The 22,442-nt window shown below is 42.3% G+C and overlaps 2 protein-coding genes across 2 annotated transcripts in view; one reads left to right on the top strand and one right to left on the bottom strand.

Annotated features, from left to right (window-relative positions):
• Nucleotides 1–2,157, top strand: part of ifit8 (interferon-induced protein with tetratricopeptide repeats 8) — a gene marked incomplete at both ends in the record, with an annotated part of 6,470 nt that extends 4,313 nt beyond the window's left edge. The window contains 2 exons of the mRNA XM_084075984.1: nucleotides 813–1,040; nucleotides 1,813–2,157. Of these exons, the coding sequence (XP_083932110.1) occupies nucleotides 813–1,040; nucleotides 1,813–2,157 (573 nt within the window). The remainder of the gene's footprint in view (nucleotides 1–812; nucleotides 1,041–1,812) is intronic.
• Nucleotides 2,158–11,981: 9,824 nt separating this feature from the next.
• vdac2 (voltage-dependent anion channel 2) lies at nucleotides 11,982–22,134 on the bottom strand. The gene is made up of 9 exons (XM_084076818.1): nucleotides 21,997–22,134; nucleotides 19,594–19,665; nucleotides 19,230–19,279; nucleotides 18,928–19,080; nucleotides 18,734–18,786; nucleotides 16,923–17,150; nucleotides 16,665–16,815; nucleotides 15,331–15,388; nucleotides 11,982–13,008 (listed from the first exon to the last, which is right to left on the bottom strand). Exons 2-9 carry the CDS (start codon nucleotides 19,658–19,660, stop codon nucleotides 12,917–12,919), a joined length of 852 nt encoding a protein of 283 aa, XP_083932944.1. The 5' UTR covers nucleotides 19,661–19,665; nucleotides 21,997–22,134; the 3' UTR covers nucleotides 11,982–12,916.
• Between the last annotated feature and the right edge of the window lie 308 nt (nucleotides 22,135–22,442).

Genomic DNA, 22,442 nt, shown 5'->3' with positions numbered 1-22,442 from the left:
ATGCGGCCCTGGAGCCGCAGCTTTCTGAACAAGCTCCAGAGGTCTGATGGCAGATGCCGGAGCACCAGCAAGGAGGGAGTTATACAGTATATTGTTGCTGTCGGGCAGAAATCTCTTATATCTCAATATTCAAACTTTTTGTGTAAATTAATAAATGAACGCCCTACTTGATCATACTACAGTGTCACACAAAAGTATCAAAAGTAGTGAGCTTGTAGATCCGCTGCTTTTGCCGTTTTGTTATTTGAATCCTGAAAAGTAACAGCTTTGGACATATGAGGTTTCCACCCGACAGAGACGATATTCATATCCATGTAATGAATTGAATTTCAGTAACCACTAAACAAGCACTTTAATAATAAAGTGTGTTGTCCCCTGTCAGCAAACAGTATAGTAAGTCAAGTATCTACAGTATATTGTTCCAAACAGTGGATTGCCAGTTGTGGAAAGTACTTTTACTCAAGTACTGTACTTAAGTACAATTTTGAGGTACTTTCACTTTACTTGAGTACATCTCAGAGGCAAATACCGTACTTTTGACTCAATTACAATTATTTGAAAACTTACATTGCAGATTGAGATTATTATTACAAAACATGCACTAACTAATTAAGCCTTTGTCTTTTCGAAACTAGCTGATCGATTGGCTATTTTTGCATTCTGCACAATACGTACTTTTACTTTTGGTACCTGATGCTAATACAGTCATGTATTTTGAAAACGGGACTTTTAATTGTGACCGAGCATTTCTACACTGCGTTGCTGTATTGTACTTCTTCCACAACTGCATTGTATTGTTTGCGTTTCTCAAGGTGGCGAGGTTCATGAAGAAACAGCAGCATTTCGACGAGGCCCTGGCGGTGCTGAAGACGATGCTGACCGACACTCCAAACTCCTCACGGCTCCACCACGAGATGGCCAACATTTACCGCTGGAAGGCCATTCACTGCGGAAACCCACATGACCAGCCATTACTGCAACGCTGCATCCATCACCTGGAGGAGGGAACACGCCTTAATCCCACCTACATCTACCCACAGGTCAGACGCATTACTGTCTTCATTCTTTAACCACTTAAACCCCATATGGTTGAGCGGAGACCAGTGTTGCAATGCTGAATTGGAACGTGGTTGTACTCTATTTTAATGACGTGACGCGCACGTCGCTTAACACCTACGCTACAGGTCACACAATGGACAATTGATAATGCATCTATAGGCTCACTCCTATGTTAATTCATCTGGTGTGAGTCAGGAGCCTTTGTAAACTTTGTTGAGGTGTGAATTTAAAGTTGTTTTAAGTCTATGCGTGTGCCTGCGCATGCTCCTGGTCAAATAGGTTCCTGCACGCCGTGCAAGGCCGTCCCATGAGCAATGCAACCCTGGCAGAGACCCTCATGGCTTTATAGTGCATGTTCTGTTTATTTTTTTCGTTATAGACCATATTCACACACCCCGGTTGCCAGGGCAACGGGGAGGCACTGTCAATGTAAAGTTCCAAAATGGCCACCGTGTGAATATGGTCAATTGTGGGGAAATAGCAGTCGACAAGCTCACAACGCTCACAACGCAACGTGTCGATGTGTCCACTGAAATACAGATTTTTTAAAACTTTAATATACACTTTTGGGGAATTTATTTTCTGGAAACAGACATACACAGGATCATTACCAAGCAGGAAGCAGTCCTTTGACACTAGGACTTCGAAGCGATGAATAAATGATCCACAACGTGGATCCAATATCACCACCGCCTGCGCGTTGACAACCACAGCATTACTTTCTACAACATGTGTTCCTCCCATCTGAACTAGATCGAGCTGGCTTCGCGCTACGCCGAGTTGAAGGACGCGAGGAAAGCCGAGGACAAGTTCCAGGAGCTGTGGACTCGTCCAGACCTGAGAGCCCAGGACAGGCAGGCCTGGCACCGCATGTACGGAGACTTCCACATGTACCGCTTGGGATCAGAGAGAGCCGCCGTCGGCCACTACATGGACGGAATGAGGCTGGAGGACGTGTCGACAGAGTGGCAGCGATGCAAGGGCAGGCTGCTCAGAGTGTTGAGCGGCGGCCGGGGCAGAGACGACGACCTCTATCAAATCAGAGCATTCATTGACTCGTTCAACAAAGACGTCAGAGTAAAATCTACCAAGGAGTAATTTGTCTTGTGAATGGCGTTTTCTTTTCTTCTTTTTTTTTTACAGTGATGTGATTCATTAGTACAAACGGGCGCACGCACACGCACACACACACACACACACACACACACACACACACACACACACACACACACACACACACACACACACACACACACACACACACAGTATATAATCGTTTTAATTTCTCTTTTATTTATATAATAAAACTGTGTGTTGTAAGGTATTTTGTTTGTTCTTTGCCTTGGGACGACATTATGCAGTTAGACTAGATAGGCCCTGGGCCTTTTACTATTGAATACATTACAGGAACCCTAGCATCCCTAATTAGTCCATGAGCCAGACAAGATTTCATTATCGAAAGAGTGGGCAAAACCATACCTATATTAAATTGTTTATAGGGTCAAAATAAATAAATAAATATATGATAACCTCTCCACAGCAGGAGTAGCTTTTTCATATTTATCACACATTTTGTTATTTTCCCCATACGTACGTGACAGGTGAAAAAATGACAACATTTAAAAAATAGTTATCATAATGAAACTTCCCCAGTTGATTACTTACATGAAGATAATGATTTATCGTATTACAAGTTTTCTGAAATTGTATATCAAATATGCAAATTAGGCATTAGAAAATATGCTCGAATTTGCATAACTTTCCAGAATCAACATAGGAACATTGGACAAAGCCAGAGTCAACATTCTTATTTCATTTTGTTAAGATGTTGGAGTCAAAGGTTTTTAACGAGGGAATATTGAATATCTGGCTCAATTTTGGGGCTCTGGCTCATGGACTAAATACTTAATTTGCATATTTAAATATGCAATTTCAGAAAACTTGTAATACGATAAATCATTGATTCATGTAAGTAATCAACTGGGGAAGTTTATGATAACTATTTTTAAAATGTTGACATTTTTTCTCCTGTCATGTACGTATGGGGAAAATAACAAAATGTGTGATAAATATGAAAAAGCTACTCCTGTGGAAAGGTTACCATATATATATATATATTGACTCAGTAATCATTGCTCAATTTTGGGGCTCTGGCTCATGGACTAAATATGGGGCGAATATTTGGTGAAAATAGCCGAGCTACAAGCTCACATGTGTTACGATTTGTTGCGTTGTGAGCTTGTATCTGCTAATTTCAGCAAAGAGATTTGGTGTAGAGAGCAGAGGCATTCGGGAAAAACTAGAAGGGGGCAAAAGCGTGATCACTTAAAAATAGCAAAAAGTAGCAGATCTACAAGCTCACAGCACATCCCGATGTGACGCGGTGACAGCTTGCAGATCTTTAATTACAAAATCAATTATTTTGCATTAAAAAGAAGCAAATGTGAATGCTAAAGGTGGCAATTGCCATCCCCTGGGACCACAAATGACACCCCAGCTGTAGAGGGGGGGAAAGGAGGGGGCCAAGTACAGAACCCTGGGGGACCCCGGTCAACAAAGTATATAGGATTTGACTGCTTAAGGACACTTTATCTGGAGGAATGGGATATATTATTATTGATATTATTATCAGGGCCCCACCAAGCTCACCAAACAATTGGATGAATTATTGTTTTCACCCAAAACATTTAAAGTCATACTATTAATACTTATGTCAAATAATATATATGTAACATATATATAATATATGTTACAATTTAAAGTTAGACCTGCTATGTTACAACTTCAAATTCGTCATTATGTCATAGCATGGTCTACATGTAACACAATTGTCGACATTCATGCTTGTGAAACTAACCAGAAAAATGTAAGGAATATATATCTGCATAGCTTTTTTTCTATGAGTTACATGACAGCACTATTGCTTGTTGGAACCTCTTCAGGTCATTATTTACTCGTTTTCTTTGCAACTAAAGTTGAATCCCACAATTTTCGTGTAAACGTGCAAGGATGAGTTCCTGATTAAAGCAAAAGAATGCTGCGTTTTATGTAATAAAAGTGTACACACAATACAAACACAAATCAAATATGTATTAGCCTACACAAATATAAAGGTAGCCTACTGCATGTGTATTTTTATTTGTCTAAGTCTAATATCTGGTAAATGCAACCTATATTAGTCCGTCTGCAACGTATTGACATTGGAGAGCAATACATTCATATGAGACCCACTTCAATGTAACAAAAATCATTATAACATATACGTTAAACATATACTGTACGCCAGTAAAGATTTTCATATTCAAATCTGCACGGAGGGGGGAGATTCGCACCTATAGGCTGCTACGTCACATGCTGGCTGCGACAAAAACGTAGGACAAGTGTGTTAACACCAGCAGCTGATCCTATGCATTTTCAGCACTGTGGACAGTTCCGTTTCTGCATCGCAGGCACAGACACAGCGGCGACTATATAAGAGGCTGGATGGCATCCTCTTTGCAACAACAACCGCAGCCGAGGAGGAAGATGGAGCACAGGTTACCGCATAGAACATCTCGAGCCGAGGGCTCGCGTTTGACCACAACAACGCAATATTCAGGCACGTCGGTGAAAATGAACGAGAAGGAGATGCTCCACGGTCTGAACGACCGCTTCGCCGGCTTCATAGAGAAGGTGCGTCGCCTGGAGCACCAAAATCACCTGCTGGAGAGCGAGATCCAGGAGGCGAAGGAGAGGAGGGCTCTGATGGCCCCTTCTTCTCTGGAGGAGGAGCACGGCGCCGAGCTCGGCGAGCTGAGGAAGCTGCTGCGGGAGATCACGCGCCAGAAGCACCAGGTCGAGATGGAGCACCAGAACCTGGAGGAGGAACTGTCCCACTTGAGGACCAGATACGAGAAGGAGGCGCACGGCCGATCGGACGCCGAGAGCGGCGTCGCGATGCTGAAGAAAGACATCGGCGACGCGTACCAGGCTAAGCTCCAGCTGGACAAGAAAGCCCAGAGTCTCGTGGACGAGATCGACTTTCTGAAGAAGAGCCACGAGGCGGAGGTGTCGCGGATGATCGCGCAGGTCGAGGAGGCACAGCAGGTGAACGTCGGAGCGGCGCAGAGTGTCGACTTTGGCAAAGCTGACCTCACTGCGGCACTCCGGGAGATTCGGGCACAGCTTGAAGGTCACGCCGCGTCGGACCTCCAGCAGGCGGACGAAACTTTCCGAGCCCAGTTCGCCAAGTTGACCGAAGCCGCCGAGAGCAAGCGGGAGGCGCTGAAGGCGAGCCAGCAGGAGATCCAGGGGTGCAGGAGGCGCCTGCAGGCCAAGAGCGTCGAGCTGGACTGTAATAAAGGCACGAGGGACGCGCTGGAGCGGCAACTTCGAGACGTCGAGGATCGTCACCATGAAGACATTTTTCACTATCAGGTAGGCCTAAAGAATGTGCTTTTAAGTGGTCAATTTGAGCAGTGATGGTAAAAGTACTCACATTCTTTAGGCTACTTAAGTAAAAGTATCAATACTGAAATGTAGAAATACTCAGTTTGTTACAAGTATAACGTCCAGAATTCAAAATGTATAGGCTAGTCTACTTGAGTAAATGTAGGCCTACAACATTGGAATTTGGTATCAAAATGTAGGCTACTTAAAGTACCAAAAGTAAATGTAGGCCTATACTCATTGTGCATGAATGTCCCATTTGACAAGTTCAAAATGTATAAACAATCTTTTGAAAATAGACGATCTACAAGCTCACAATGCATTGCATCATGACACCTTGTGAGCTTAGATCTGCTATTTTCAAATGGCCGAAATATGTATAGGGCTGTAGTGGTTAGTGTGTTTTGTAATAAAGTAACTAGTAACTAAAGTTTTTGTACTTAGTTACTTTACACCACTGAATTTAAGTCAACAGCCGCATAGGCTATATATGGGGGGCGGGGGAGCTTAGCTTGGTTTCCCCTAAAGGAAACTATTGTTGCGCCTGTATTTGACGATGTAACCTAGTGCTATTTATGAAACCTGTATAGCTCACCATTGATACAGTCTTAGTGTTTAACATGACATTACTGTTGACTTTAATTATCCAGAAAAAAAAAGAAGTAAAAACACATACTACCATGAATGGTGTGGGCTAAAGACAATTGAAACAGCTTCAGCAGGGATATGAAATGAGCAAAGTGATCAGAGAGATTGACATAAAAAGACCAATATGCATAATGCAGTATCTTTTTTTACTGCATGAGTTTTCCTTTGTTTACTCACACCTGCCAATCTCTTCTGTAGAGAAACAAACATTACACTATTTATTCTTCTGACCATCTTTATCAATTTATTTTATGCTGACAATTTGGTGAGAATGTAAAAGGGCTTTGCTTTACACTCGTTTTATAAGTTTGTATTTTTTTTTATTGTTTAAGACTGTTTGGCCAATAACATAAAAGAAAGGGATCCCAGACTATAAGGTCTCCTACTTGTTACAATGTGTAGATATTAGTGGTTTTCTGTAGAGAAAACTCACCAGAGCACCAGCCAGGTAATGTCTGGTAAATTCTGGGTACAAGAATTGGTATGAGACTACGGGATATTAATACTGTAAAATAACTAATGCCTTTTATGTGCTCTGCTTCAGGACACCATCAAAGAGCTGGAAAACGAACTCATAAGTGCCAAATTTGACATTTCTGCTCATCTGCGGGAATACCAGGACTTACTAAATGTCAAGATGGAGTTGGATGTGGAGATACTTTCATACAGGTAAAGCATTATTCATTTCAGGTGTGATCATGGTACAGTACCGGATCATATTTAAAAAAATAATAATACAGATGAATGAAAACAGCCGTTGAGGAAACTTTGGAAAGGCCATTTCTGCCAGGAAGTAAATGAAATAGGCTTGAGTTGCTTGAGATGTGTCGTGTGACTTACAATATATATCAGAATGATTTTTGTTGAGGGAAAAAAAACAATAACGTCTGCGAATTTGTGATAAGGATTTAAAGGGAAAAAAACGGAATTGCGAGAAAAAGTGCTCAAAAATGTTACTCTGTGTCAGAAATGGGCTTCTATTGGAAACAATTGTCATAGCTTGATCACTGAGGTTAACCACATTTACCCTGGCGTCCAAAAGTAGATTTGTTTTCTCCAAATAATTGAACATTTAAAAAAGTAGCATAAATAGCCCATCGACAGGCTCAAAACACGTTCTGATGCGACACGTTGTGAAGATTGTAGATTGGTTATTATTCATCAAACGACAAAGTATTATATAGGGCTTGACCTTTAAAACTCTATATACGTAACAGCCTAGAGTCCCCCAGGGAGCTATACTGCTATTCTCCCTCTACACTAAATATCATAGCCGAAAACAGCCGATCTACAATCTCACAACACGTTGCATCGCGATGCGTTGTGAGCTTGTAGATCTGCCATTTTCCCCAAATGTTCACCCCAGAATAGGGACGCTATGGGGTTCAAGTGCGTTGATAAAACCAACCTCTCTTCCCCTCGCAGGAAACTCCTGGAAGGCGAGGAGACCCACATGTCCACCGTCTCGGGCACCCCCGTCTCCATGCCTTACATTTACCGCCAGTCCCCCGTTTACACGCTCCCGTGCCTCGGCCGGCAGAGCGGCCCGGGAAGGAGAGCGGAGCCCCAGTACAAGTTCGTGGAGGAGATCATCACGGAGACCACCAGGGAGATCGAGATGTCCGAGTTCGAGGAGACGGGGTCGGAGGAGACGGTGGACGGGGGAGCCGAGGAGGGGTGTGATAAAGCCGAGAGCGAGGAGGAGGCGGAGGACAATCAGAGTGATAAATACGCTCCAGACCAAGACGGTGAGCAGGCGTCTGATAGCCAGCAGAACCCGGTAGAGTCCGCCGAACGCTCAGAGCAGGGAGACGACGATAAGGTTGAAGAAGGGAGCTCCGTGGAGGAAGGAGGCAGTGAGACGGTTGACAAAACCGAGGCGGAATCTCGGGGGCCGGACGCAGCCGAGAGTGCAGAGAACAATGATAGGCCTGCAGCTGAAAGCGCTCATAGCGAGGAGGTCCGTTCTACCGAGGCCATTGGCATGCCTGAGAATGAGCCACGTGACTCGGTAGCAAACGTAAGCGGGCAGAGAGGAAGCAATGCGGCGCAGACAGTTCAAAAAGATGTGGCTGCTAAAGCAGGGGATTCAAAGATAGAGGAGTCAGAAGAGGTCAAAATGACAGAATCCGAGGTTGACAAAAAGGTCAGTTCTTTGAAAGGGAGCGAGGAGTCAGATGTGAAAGACACTATTGACACAGCACAAGCAAAGCTGCTTAAGGATGAGTCCAGTGCCAAAGGTCCAACAGACTCAGATAATGTTCAGGAGTCGAGCATGGTTGGTAAACTACAGGGTGAGGCTCCCTCCTTGCCTACAGAAACAATGGAGAAAATCACTGACTTGACTGCAGCGCTGAGCGTGCCTCTGCCAAAGGACACGGTACAGCCAGAGAAGCAAAACAAAGAAAACCCAAGCGTAGTACCCAAGGGTGAGGAAAAGGAGGATAGAATTACGGAATCAATGGCACTCAATAAAGCAGTCAAATCTGATATTGGACACGAAGTGCCAAAAAGCATTGAGAATACTACAGATGATGCTGATAAAGAAAAAGATAAAAGTCCATCTGTTAAATCTGAGACTCCTAAACTAGAGGATGAAAAGCCAAACACTGGTGATGATACCCAAACTGTGGATGCCACATTTACACAGGGAAAGATAGCTGTTACTGCAGAGACCAAAGACCCTCAACAGGGGGAGTCAGATAGCAGCAAAACTAAGGAGCCAACAAATGCTATAGATGACACTGATTTAGAAAAAGATAAACTTACAGCTGCTAAATCTGATGTGACAGAGCCTCCTAAACTGGACGGTGAAAAGTCAATCAGTGGGGATAAAACTATATTGCCAAAGGAAAAGATAGCTGTTACTGCAGAGACCAAAGATCCTCAACAGGGGGCACCAGATAACAGCAAAACTCAGAAGCCATCTAATGGTAAACTGCAGGATGAAAAGCCAGACAGTTGGGCTAAAAAACAAACTGTAGAACCCATATCTCCAAAGGAAAATATAGCCCTTACTGAACAGAGCAAAGATTCTCAACAGGGGGAACCAGATAGCAGCAAAACTCAGGAGCCATCAAACGCTATAGATGACACTGATTTAGAAAAAGATAAATGCACAGCTGCTAAATCTGACTTGACAGAGCCTCCTAAACTGAAGGGTGAAAAGTCAATCAGTGGGGACAATACTCAAACTGTGGAACCCATATTTCCAAAGGAAAAGACAGCTGTAACTGTAGAGAACAAAGACGCAAAACAGCCAGAGAGCAAATCTCAGGAGCTATCTAAGGTCCCAGAGAAATTAAACAATGCTAAGGAGAAAGAGGAGAAGTTGAAGGATTCTGCAAAAACGAATGATTCAGGGAAAGCAACTGAAAATAAAACGGAAACCATAGAAATATCTGAAACTAAGACACCGTCCCAGAAAGAGCCAGGCATTTCAGCTGTGAGTTTGACGTCGAAGACAGCTGATGGCCTGATGTCAGAGGCTGTAAAGCCTAAAACAGAGACTGGCTCTTCTAATGGGATTGGGGGGATTAAGGCTGGGGATAATGAGCCAATAAAAGTGGTACAACATGGCGAGGCAGGCAAAGAGAAGACTAACACTTCCATTTAGACTGACTATGTGACAGCATGGCTATCATGAGCCCAAAATGTGTATTGCAATAATAGCTTGGCAATAGAAATGTAAACATGTTATTGTGCATCATATTCTTGTTGATGCTGAACTGATACCGAATGCAATATGACAAGAAGCTACATTTTTGCAATATCTATTTTTCTCTGCTCCACTTATGAATGTGAATCCTGAATGTGCTAATAAATGAAATTTAAAAGACACCCACGAGTCTGTGTACTAACTAAATTACATTGTTTGTAATTTCATATAGTTTCCATATCAATGGAAACTACCATGAGGTACTGTATAAAACCAGTGGCAATACTAGGGACAGTATATGAATAGCCTTGTCATCTACTGCAGTGGTTCTCAACCTTCTCAGGCTGTGACCCCCCAAAATAATCATATTTGAACTGGGGACCCCCCACCCTGACAAGCACTTGGAATGTAGGATTACATTTAGTTTGACTCGGTTCCACAGATAAATATTGTGAAAATAGCCGATCTACAAGCTCTTTCTTATATTATTTGATCATTTGGCGAATAGTTTTTATAGTATAGTTTGTTGATTACTTTTGATGCAGTAATGGTCTTTTTTTGTTAGGTATTAAAAGGTCTTAAAACTCCTTAAATTGTCACTTCACTGACATCTGACTGGGGACCCCCCAAAAAATCTTGTGGAGAACCCACTGGGGGTCCCGACCCACAGATTGAGAACCACTGATCTACTACACATTGCAGTTGCAGGAAAACATCAGGCCTCAGTATGCCTCAGCAAGGTCTATGACCAAAATGTTGCAATATTCAGGTTATTGTATATCATTTTTCTATTCACGTAATGTACTTCCTTCATTAAACCCCCCTTTCAACAGCCACCGTCCTGTAATGCCTCAGTTATGTCGCCTTACCCGTTGTAGACATTCTTGATGACCAAGTCATTATTTAGTCTGTATCAGCAGCAAGTAAGGTGACCCTGTGTTCAAAGCCTACAACATCCATCAAATTGACAGCCTGCTGTCGACACATAAAGGCACTGACCTTCAGCCTAAACGTCATGTGCAATCATAACCTACATGTCAAGGCTACCTACATTGAAGGTAAAAGTGTGGCCCACGCCATGAGAAAAGAATGAAAAATAAACGATATTCAAATATAGCCTCCAAAGAACACAATCGACTCGCATGTTCAGCAAGGCGCGGAACTGGGAAGGATAACGTGTTCCGCTGCATGCGCTACGCCCTCCAAGTGAAACCCCTCACTGTCAGGTGAAAAGAAGTAGTTGGTGACGTGGTGTATTGTTTTGGAGGAGACATGGTTGTCTGCACCAGTGGTACTTAAAACTTTTCAGTCCGCGACCCCCTCAAATTAATCGTATTGATCTGGGGACCCCCTACTCCGACAAGCACTTGGGATTGTAAGAGTCCAGGCATTACATTTCGGTAGACCCGGATCCACAGATAAATATTGTGAAAATAGCAAATATAACTGATCTTACAAGTGAGCTTTGTAGATGAGACATTTTCACACTTTTTGCTTTTTGACATTTTGGCCAATGTTTGACAGACAGTATAGTTTGATTACTTTTGACACAGTAATGATTTTAATTATTCATTTTAGAGGTATTAAGTCCTTCAATTCTCACTTTAGAAATGTGCAGGTCATCCCTGTATACACTTATACTGCAAGTTTTTTTTTTTTTTTTACTGTTGAGTGAGACAACAATGTCGCACATTAAGAAAATCATCTGGGGACCCGCCAAAATAATATGGAGACCCAAAGGTAGAGAATCATTGGTCTACAGTACACCCTCCCCAAGATCAACCAGTAGGGCTCAGCAGTGACAGGGACTACATAGGGGAATTGGCTTGGGGGGACGGGGGGGGGACGACGACAACTAGGAAAACTTGGATCTGCAGCTATGGAATATTTATACATCTTATTTTTTCTTCATCTCTCATTCAAAAGTTTTACACAATACATTTGACAGAAGCAGCCAATGTCCAAAGCCCTACTAGTATTGTCTAGCAGCAAAAAAAACCTTGGACAAAGTTTGCAGTCAGGGCATGATAATGATTGCATGTCCATGACAAAATGACTTTCTTGCACAGTAAAACATTAGCTTGTACAGCAGGTCTTGGATATCTGAGCAAGCCATTTTCCAAGTCAAGTTAAGAGGGCATTATGGACAAATTATTTAAATCTAGCACACATACAGTACGTACACACCTTTCTGGAGTTCAAAGACTTTATTGAAAAGTTAAACATACACATAAGGACCTCCTTCCTGCGAGCACCGTCTTCGCTTCCCAGTGACATGGCAGCTTGACCACGAGTGCACACATGCAACTTTATAGACGTCATCTGCAAAATTATCCAGTTTGGCATTACTGTGAACCTTACGCTCCTCCCCACCTGTTTGTCTATGTAGAAAACTTAACATTGAAAGCCTGCTTGGTCGGCCAATAATACAGGTTTCCCCAAACCTACAGGTTAAACCACCCAAAAACTGTCCAGTTTAAGGGAGGGCCATGCGTACAGCTTTGAAAGAAGATCTCAAACCCTGATGGCCGACACAAAAGCAAAACAGAACAGGGCTTTGAGGAACAAAACAGAACAACCGATCTTTAGGCTTGTCCTTGTGTGCATGAAGAAAAAAAGAAAAAAGGTACAACAGTATTTAAATAATAGTGGAAGAAGTCTAGCGTATTTGACAAGAGGAATATCAGATTATCATAATAAATGGTAAAATCAGAAAAGAGGTATGACCAAGCTCAACAAACATAACCATACAACATAACAGATGTCTCACTTTTAACAATGTCAGGCACTGACAGAAGCCACACAGAGTTGACCACACTGGAAGAATGATTTGTAGTGGGTTCATTGTCACGGCAGTGCTGAACAGGTGAACAGTGAAGGTTTACAAATAGCAGCCACCGAGTGTCTCTTGAATGGAAACATCTACAAAGCAAAAACAAAATAAAGAACATAGACCATCGATAAGAGCACCAGTTAAATGGTGCTCAAGCAATGACAGAGTTTGTTGTTGTAGCCTTTGAACAGATCCCTTCAAGATATCCCCTTGCTGGTTTGAGTTGGAAATACAAGATTTAAGGCCCGATTCTTCTGATATTCCCTCGTCCCCTTCATTGTTGGGAGGACTTAGGCCTCCAGTTCCAACCCCAGACCCAGCTTGTGGCCTCCTGCGTTGATGCTCTTTCCGTCCACCAGGGCGGACAGGGTGAGTTTCACACCTGCACAGGTGAGAGGCAGAAAGAATGAGTATACATCCCAATTACAAACACAGAATTACACTTATCAAACCAGATGGATTAACAAAAAACATTTTCACATCGAGAACTAAAACTGGAGGAGGTAAACACGACTAGAAAAGTATTTAAGTACTGGGCAGAGTTGTTTTTAGAGCTTGCACTATAGCGTGAAATACAGCAGATGTTTAGATGTCAGGGTGGGAGGCCTTCAGAGTTAAGTGAGATACATTTAGAGCATGTCCAAACATTCCTATCAAACCTATGATGTTCATTCTGAAATCGGCACCTACCAATCTACAACTTAAGACAGATTATGCTCTTGACATAGGCATTGTACAAGCCAAAAAAAACAATTGCCTTTAACTAACAGAAGGGAAGACTCAAACAAAATGTTCAACTCTACATTTATAACATGCCTCAAAATTATTTTTAATGAACATTAATACTTTACCTTAATATTTTTTAACAAAAAACAAGATTGAGTAATTATGGCACTGCCTCTTAGTCCAATCTTTAGCCATCAATAATAAGTTACTATGTGCAGTTTCTGAACGAAGCAGCAAAAATCCCAATGCTGTGTTCTATTGCAAAGCCGCACAACACAGGCTGCCTGCATTAGTGATGTGTCGGTCATGATCGATCCGTTCATAAGAACTAGTTCTTTGCCGTGAGCGTGAACGAATACGTTCATGACTCGAAACTGTTACGTTCATGATATCGTTCATACCCCCCCTCCCCCGCACACCGCACACACGACGGGCATGCTGTTATTCCTCCCGCGACAGACAGGCCATCAGACAGACAGAAAGCTGTGCTGTAGAGTTTTCCAGTATAGACATGCATGCGTATTGCAATTTCAATTGAAATAAAGGTAGCCTACTGTGTTCCCGGACAAAAGACAGATAGTGTTAGCACGACATATCAAAAGAAATAAATATGCATGGTCCTAGACAAAGGACAGATAGGTCAATTAACACGTTTTAGTTTGAGTAGAAGATGCAAATAGTATGCTACAGCTACTATTCATGAAGTTAATAGTAGGCTGGTTGACATGGTTGGAAATCGATAATCATGCGAGTGTATTGACTTGGGCTGCTTTGTATACAATTATTATTATGAATAATTATCGACAAATAAAAATAACTTTACATTATATATTGCAGTAATTTATTACTTCTACACATTATATTACAAAGAAGATGGTGCAATTAGATTGTGAATGACAGTGCTGTGTTTCTGTACAGACTGTGCAGTCATGTCAGTGGGATCAGATGCACACAGTTGCATGCAGTTACCGTTTCGCATCGCATACGCTCCGCCGGACCGCAAGCGCTACTGAACGAGAACGTGAACGAATCATTTGAACGAGTCTTTGCCGTGAACTGAACGAGACTCGTTCGTTCACCGAAATGAACTGTTTTTCCCATCACTAGCCTGCATGTGTGTCCTAGCGTGGGATGAACCATGTCTGTGGCTAAATGCATAGATTTCAATCCAGCTTTCACTTCACTTTCAGCCACAAGGGGGAAAAAAAGGAGCAAATAACTTAAGCAGCACATCATTTCTTTCATCAATTATGTTTTATCTTTTTATGTTTTCTCCCCAGTCAATATGCCAATGCACCCCCATGTGTATAGTCCTCATCACTGTTAATCCCTACTCTGTTTGGCCTTGGGTAGGGTGTAGAAAAACCACATTAAGTCCGCAGCCATCTCCTTCCACCTGACAGTGAGGAATTTCACCAGGAGGGCAAACATGTGCAGAGGAACACGTGATACCGCCCAGTTCCGCTCCCTGCTGAATAGGTGCTCCGACCAACAGTACAGTGACAGAACACTCTCCCCTACCGCCTTCCCACGCACGAACACGGCCAGTCGGCTGAAGGTTGTATACCAGTTTTCAGAAGGTTGTATACCAGTTTCCTGTTCCAGTTCACTTTCCCCATTGCTTTGTTTGATTGGCTCGGCAGGAGGTTTTAACTGGAAACGCATGATCTGCTGCTGAGCTAATTAAACGAAGCTATGGGAAAATTGGTATGCCAAGTTCTAAAATCCTGGTACTACAGTTATGCACAGAGCCCGTTGTGTTCGTTGGAGTGCCTGGCCAAGCTGGCGGCACCACGGAGGAATTAAACACCTGTCTAAATGGTGGAGGGCAGGTATTTTACTCTGGCGCTACCGATGTATTGCTTTATTTTGACAGGATAATAGCAGAAACTGAGCTCTGAGAGGTCCAGTACGCCAATATCTCTGATCATTTATAAAATGAGTCATATGAATTCCATTGTCATACATAACATCTTACCTGGTCTAAGTGTCTGGGTGTAGCCAACACCAACAAGGCTAGTGTTGTTAACTTTAGCCTGTGAAAAAAGATAAGAAAACATGTTGTTAGTGATTAAAATAATGTATTATGTTCTAGGATCACATCATGTATGTCTTTTCCATTAAGGATGTAACAATTCACTCAACCCACAATTCAATTCACGATATTTGGTTCGGGATACGATTTTCTCACTTTCTACTGCATTTCTTTACTATCAGGATATGGTTAATATATACTGCAGAGGAAAAAAACGGTTGTGAGCCTGAATATCTGCTCATGTAGAATTGTTTTTAATGTAGTTGCTCAATCTTTATTTCCACACATACAACTGCTAGATTAAAACTTGGTGCTTAGAATTCGGAACCGTTTCCATTGTATGTGCACAGTAATTGACAGTATGCATCAAGAGATGATTAGTTGAACATGCAAATGAACTTTCGTACCAACGTTACCAACTAGCAACCAGAATGACATGATTCAAGTCATTAAAAATATATTTTCACGTCCGGTGGGAACACACCTTGAGTGTACACATTAAAGAAAATGGACCTGTAAGGGTCCATTTGTACACTCTCTGATTTAAATTAAAACTGAGGATTTTATACTGTATATTGGAGTCAGATAAAAGAAATAAAAAGTGGGGGTCCGTGGCCTAATGTTTCAAACTGGGGGTCATTGAAAGAGTTAATAAATGTATTAACTTAAAAAATGTTATGTAAACATCAACTGTGCAAAGAGGGCTTGGTTTAGAATACTGTATATTTTACGATGCAATAAATTACTCTCACTCTCTCCACTGGCAGCTCAATAAACACTGCGTCTCAGTAGGAAATGGGTGTGTACTTTGATGTGCAAGCCAAACTGAGGTTGTTGTGCGCTTATTTCTGCTGTTTGATAAACTTCTACCTACATTGAGTATTAATGTCCGACATTCATCATCGTATAAGTCAAATTTATCACGATCCAAGACCGCTGTGTGACAGAGAGAGGCAGAGAAGAGCTCCTCTACATTAGGCTATAGCTGTACTGAAATATCAAAAAGCCGACAGTGTGAACAATAAAGCCAGGGCAATTTACTGTACAGTAGTATTAGCCTATATTTTGGCTGTAAATTAACCAATATGTAAAGTGTATTATGAAATATTAAAATCAAATTTAAAGACTGCCAGGCATCCCTAGTTTTATCGCCATCCATCTATACAAATAACCAGCTAAGTGGCTCAGTGAACCGTTGGGTTTCCAAGGCTACTTACACACACTTCCTTTTCAATTAGGCCCCCACTGAAAACCAGGACTGTAGGAGGAGTACTTACACTGACGGCGGCATCCTTGTCCAGCTGGTATTTGGCTGCGATGCCAAAGCGTGTGCTGTTGCTGCCAGAGGTCCATGCCAGGTTTACGGCTGTCTCCAGTTTGTCGTTCACTTTCTGGTAGATGGAACCTCCGAACTCTGCACCGTCGTTGCTATAGACATGACCGAAGGGGAGGGTGATTTTAGATGACATTTGAAAAAGTGTGCGTTTCTTTATTCTGCTGCAAAATTGCTAGTTTTCAATAATTGTCTGTCTTACACGCTGGTGTGCAACTGGAAGTCTCCCGTCTTGTAACCGACAGCGAAGTTGTTCTGGGTCATCTTAGATTTGGCCGTGTCAAAGGACAACTGGTAACCAGCGAGCCACCCCTCGTAGCCGACAACTGCAGCTCCATGGATAGTGGGCCCGGCGAAGTCAAAGTCAACATCACAGCCCAAGTTCACGTACTCGCGCTTGTAGGCAGTCTTAACCTTTCCACTCTTCTTGCTGTTGATGTAAGAGAACAGCTCATTAAATACAGATTAAGTGATTGCTAGCTAATACTGTGTATAGACACATTTCAGCCACTACAGTCTTGGACACACGACTGCATTATATGAGTTGTATGTTGTTGCGCAATCAACAGTTGCAGCGAGCAGACAACGCTGAAGGTGAACAGTGTTCAAATAAAGTTTAGTCACCTTTCACCCGTTTTTCTGGAAATGTTTTCCACTGCCTTTTGGTTTCCTAGTTGTCTTTTATCAGCTACGGTTTTAGAGCCAAGTAATCTTTTGTTTTCAAAGCCAAGCTCTTCAAGTTGAAAGTGAAACTTACTAAGTTTTATGCAGAATACAAATCAGCTTATTATCCCCTGCCTTTGAAATTTTATTTAGAGTAGCCAATTATTCTTAGCTCTTTTTTCTTTATACATGGGGCATACAAAATATGCCGGCCCCTATGACGCATCACTTCAATGAACAGCAGCGGCCAATGAGGCAACTACATTTATATTTCCATGGTTCATTCAGAAATCTAAAGCCTGGCACTTCTGCGTCACTCGCTGGTCTGTCGCTAGTGGTGCACGTCTGTACTACCTCACTCTGGGACAAAAAGCAGACCCAATTAATTTAATTAATGAGTGCATCCTGTCTGAGAACTTCCGACGGTCCCTTTCAAAAACAGAACAAGCATGGAGCACTGCAATTTAATATTTATGTAACTTAGGGCTATATTAAATATTTCTTTTGGCTCATCAGTCCTAAATGGATAGTAATGTGTACATGGTTAACTGTGTATCTGTCCCCGTCTCCCAGCACTTAAGTATGGAAAACAAGGAACCAGAAATGTTTCATGACAGTTCTACATGACCACAGTGTCAACAGACTGAGTGCCAACTTGTCAAATGACAGACATGCACTACATTAGCCACCACACTTTCTCCATTTCACCAAACTATAATGTTAATAGACAAGAACAGGATCTGCAGGTCATGGTTGATTACCTGCAGAGTGGCTGTAGCAGTAAATTACAAATACAGTGTAAAATACTGTGTAACCCTTAACAGCATTTGGTACATGCATGTTTAGAGTACATTTGGACATGCATGACAGGATACATGTTCACCGTCCCCCAACTCTTAATCCCACCCACCATGAAAGGGGAGACGGTCCTACAGGCCCAATGTCCTCGTGTGAGCTACGCTTCCCGGAATGCAAATACAATTTGATCTGGTTGCCATGGCGTATGTGGACACACCACCACTTTAGAACACAATTGTAATAACTTAAATAAAACCATTTACTACCTCGAGAAGTTCCACTTTGACATTTATGTCATTAGACATCCATTACTTAGCTCAACACTCCACTAAAGCATGTTCAGCATGAATCAGATTGCAACTATGAGTCACGTAAGGACAGTATGTACGGTATACACAGAGAGATCTGCAATGTTATAGAGACCTGAGATGACAGGTGGATTTCATGTTGTCAGTATCAGTCATGTAGGGACAGTAAACACAGAGGTCTGCAGTCAGTTGACAGCGAAAAACACCTGCATTATGTAACCAATAACACAGCCAGTCATCTTACCCAGTGTTTGGTGAGAATGTGGTGTCAAAGGTCAGCTTAAGTCCCTTGGCAATCTGTAAAACAAAATGAACCAAGACATTTCACATGGGAATTACTTTTATCTACCTTAAATGTTCATTAACATCTCAGCTATTTTAGTACAGTCACACATTAGAAATGGGACAATAAAGTATAGCTGAGAGGGTTTTCCTGACCTGATCTTCAACTGTGATCTCTGTTCCCAGGGTGTTGTCCGTGTTCCACTTCTCGGTGAAGGTCAAGCCATATTCCGACCTCTTGTATTTGGTTTCCAGACTGCCAACCACTTTGCTGGTGTCGGTGTTAGAGGAACCAGCTGTTTTGAATTCCTGAGACGAACAAGGACAGCCACAAGAATAAAGTTAAGGTTGAGCACTAGTACCTAGTAACAATGACAACATAAAAATTGAAGCTTGGCTAAGCTGTTGGTTAAGTAATTTCTAGTTTGCCAGTCACAAAATCAATAAAAAAACCTTACCACTCCAGTTGCCGACTTTGTCTTCACATCAAGCTTCACCAGGCCAAATCCTAAAGGATTAATTTGATTCAAGTCAAACCAACTTGCAAACTTAATATTGTACATGTTGTGGCACTTTGTTGTACTTATTTCACTAGAATGATCATTGGTCAAAAAGAAAAAAGGCTAAGGAGGCAGGAAAAAAATTCTCATCATTATCTGATGAAGGCCGACTGGGACTAAATGTCAGGTTTGTGTGAATAAAAGATAACTTAATGGCGCAATCGCCATGCCTTTTTAGCGGTTTTCTGTAATATGCATGTTATTCTAGCCGTTTTAGTGAAAACCTTTGTAAATTCTTCAAAATCCAAAAAGCCATACATACCATAGCCTTTGTTGAAGATGTCTTTTGCAGACTTGCCCAGATCACCATATGAGGGAGGCACGGCCATTGTATCTGCGAGGGCACATTGGGCGGGATAACGTTTAGAATTAAATCAACCCAAAGAAAATATACATTTTACATAATAATTATGTTAAAGCAGTATATATGAATACAATGAAATGGGAGGGATTTGTTGTATCGGGTGTGGTTACATTCCATGACACTAATCTGACAGCACCAAGCTTTAAAGCCAGATGCCGGGTTCTCCAGTTTGATAAGCAACCATATCTGCATGTGTATGACAGGCTCTATAAGGCTAGCCACTTAACCCCTATATACCAGTGCTCTACCCTTGCCCTGCCCCCCCCCCCCCCCCCCCTATCAACGCCAAATCACTTCGCTGAAAATAGCTGAACTACAAGCTCACAGTTTTTTGAGCAAGTAGATCTGCAATTTTCCTCACATGATCACCTATATCACGTGACCGGAATAGGACACTGGGGGTTTTAAGTGGTTAAGTAATCAGAACCAACACTGACGAAACAGCATTCATCCAGTGATTCAGTCACTGGGAAAGCAATTTTAGTATAAAAGGGTCAAGCAGCACAATTTCCCAGTGACAGAGAAACCCTGCCATTGCCACTGATGCATATTATTCTTCGTTTCTTGCTCCATTCACGCCGACAGGGACAGAGTGTGATGCATCTACTGCAGAGCAGCACCTCTGGAGTTTGTAGCGATGGCTGGCATGCCTCTAGCCGCTATAGTGTCTGTTGAGTGCTAAAAAGACTGGACAGGCTAAGCATGCCACAAGGAATTCTGGATTGTAATGTAGGGAGATGAATAATGTTCAAGGCTAAATGCCTTTTATTTTGATATTGTGCAAGATAATGTGTCTTCTTGAGTTATCTACTTCCAAAAAGAAATAATCAAAAGATTGCCTGGTTTACGGGGTGGGTTTCTGTCATCTGTAGTTGCCACAACAGCTGGGTGAGAAATAAGACCTTGTGTGAATGGGTTTGACATTGGTGTTCAACCACCTACTCCCCACACACACACACACACTAGAGAATAACCTACAATCCCTTATTGCACAATTAGGCCCATTCTATTCTACACTGAACGTTATCAGTACTATGAATTTCGCAGGCATGAATAATAGACTGGTTGTGATCAAGTCACTCCTGCGTTTCTGATAAGGGAACCGTTTCTGAGACAATAGTGGTGCCATAGAGACTAAGAAAGTGAATCACCTTTTATGCCAATATTGGTTTATCTGTGTGTTTAACCGTTATGTGACAAACATATATGTTTTTGCCTACCACTAGGCAGCAGATGAAACAATATGTCAGACAGCAGGTGGGCAAGGTTAACCGAGTGAGGAGCCATTTTGACGCACTGGTTAACCGTCCAGGGCCCGAGAGACTGTCGTTAATGACCATCTTTACTCAACACACCAATATGTACCTAAACCTGACGTGTGATCATGTACATGCAAACACCGCCTTATTTGAGAGCAATGTTACTCAACAGCTAAAATGGTCAGTGAGCCACCCCTCCTCGCCAAAAGCTAGCTAACCAGGCCGAAAGGAGCAAAGAAAGTAGACATTAAACGGGGGAAACTTGTTTTAAAATGTAGATTTCATACTTCATGAAGCAAGATCTGCAGCAAACACCATTGTTTTACAATGCAACCCAGTCGTTTTACATGAGTACCAGTCTTGCTAGTTAGCCTGCTTGGCATGTGTGTCTGAGTCAGAGCAGCACACTCACTGTACAGCTAACAGTCATGGATGAACTTCAGCCGGGTGTTTGCACGTTCTCTCTTTTTGGCCCGTACATCTACATAAACGTTCAGATTTCAAATATAAACGGCTTACCACATGGCCACGGATGTTGCAATTACATTTGGGCCCTCAGAAGTGCCCGTATCTTCCATATTGTTCAATAAAAATAAAAAAAATTTAATCCGATCGGTGGCCATTTTCTCCGTATTTTCTCCGTAGGGTTTCAACTGCGCGACCCTATCGGTAGGGAGGTGTATTGCACTCTTGATACATTATAACTCTTCGAGAAAAAGGCCACCGATCTGATTAAAATGCTTTTTATTGAACAATACTGAAGATACGGGTACTTCTGAGGGCCCGGACATAATTGTAACATCCGTGGCCATGAGGCAAGCTCTTTATATTTGAAATCTGAACGCTTGTGTAGATGTACCGACCAAAAAGGGAGAACGCGCAAACACCAGGTTGACGTTCATCCATGACTGTCATGATATGACAGTCATGCATCAGGGCTAACTGTACAGCTAACGTTAGCATGGCTATCTTAACTTCAACAGCTTTGGAGAAACCCCACACAAACAGTGTTTTACAAGACCGAACAAAACGAGTCTCTTACCGGATGAAAAGCTGACGCTAGGCGGTGAACCGGAGCTACTTTTAACGGGGGTTTAGTTCTTCCACACACCGTACGGCCGATAGAGAGGCGAGGCGTCACCGGTTGGAGGGCGAGCTGAAGGAGACTGCAGCGTGGTGATGAAACCCAGGACCTATCGGGCCAGTGTTGCCATGTTCTGTGATAGAAATAAGCAACCCGGTCTAGGAAAACAAGCCCACATGAGCACTTTAAAACCGTCGGCTATTTGAAAGTGGCAGATCTACCAGCTCACAACGCGTCACAAGCTTGTAGATCTGCTATTTTCAAAAACTCTTGCAATAAAATATGGAATATTTGGTTTCAATGTAGGCTGATGATAGGTTCTTGGTTTACGTATGTATTAGTTATTATTAGATTATTTGTTTACTTATGTATTACTTTATTATTAGATTACTATTTGTATGCAT

This window comes from Gymnoscopelus microlampas, assembly GCF_963454915.1.
Source record: "Gymnoscopelus microlampas genome assembly, chromosome: 13".
Lineage (NCBI taxonomy): Eukaryota > Metazoa > Chordata > Actinopteri > Myctophiformes > Myctophidae > Gymnoscopelus > Gymnoscopelus microlampas.
This window is presented reverse-complemented; position numbering and strand designations above follow the sequence as displayed.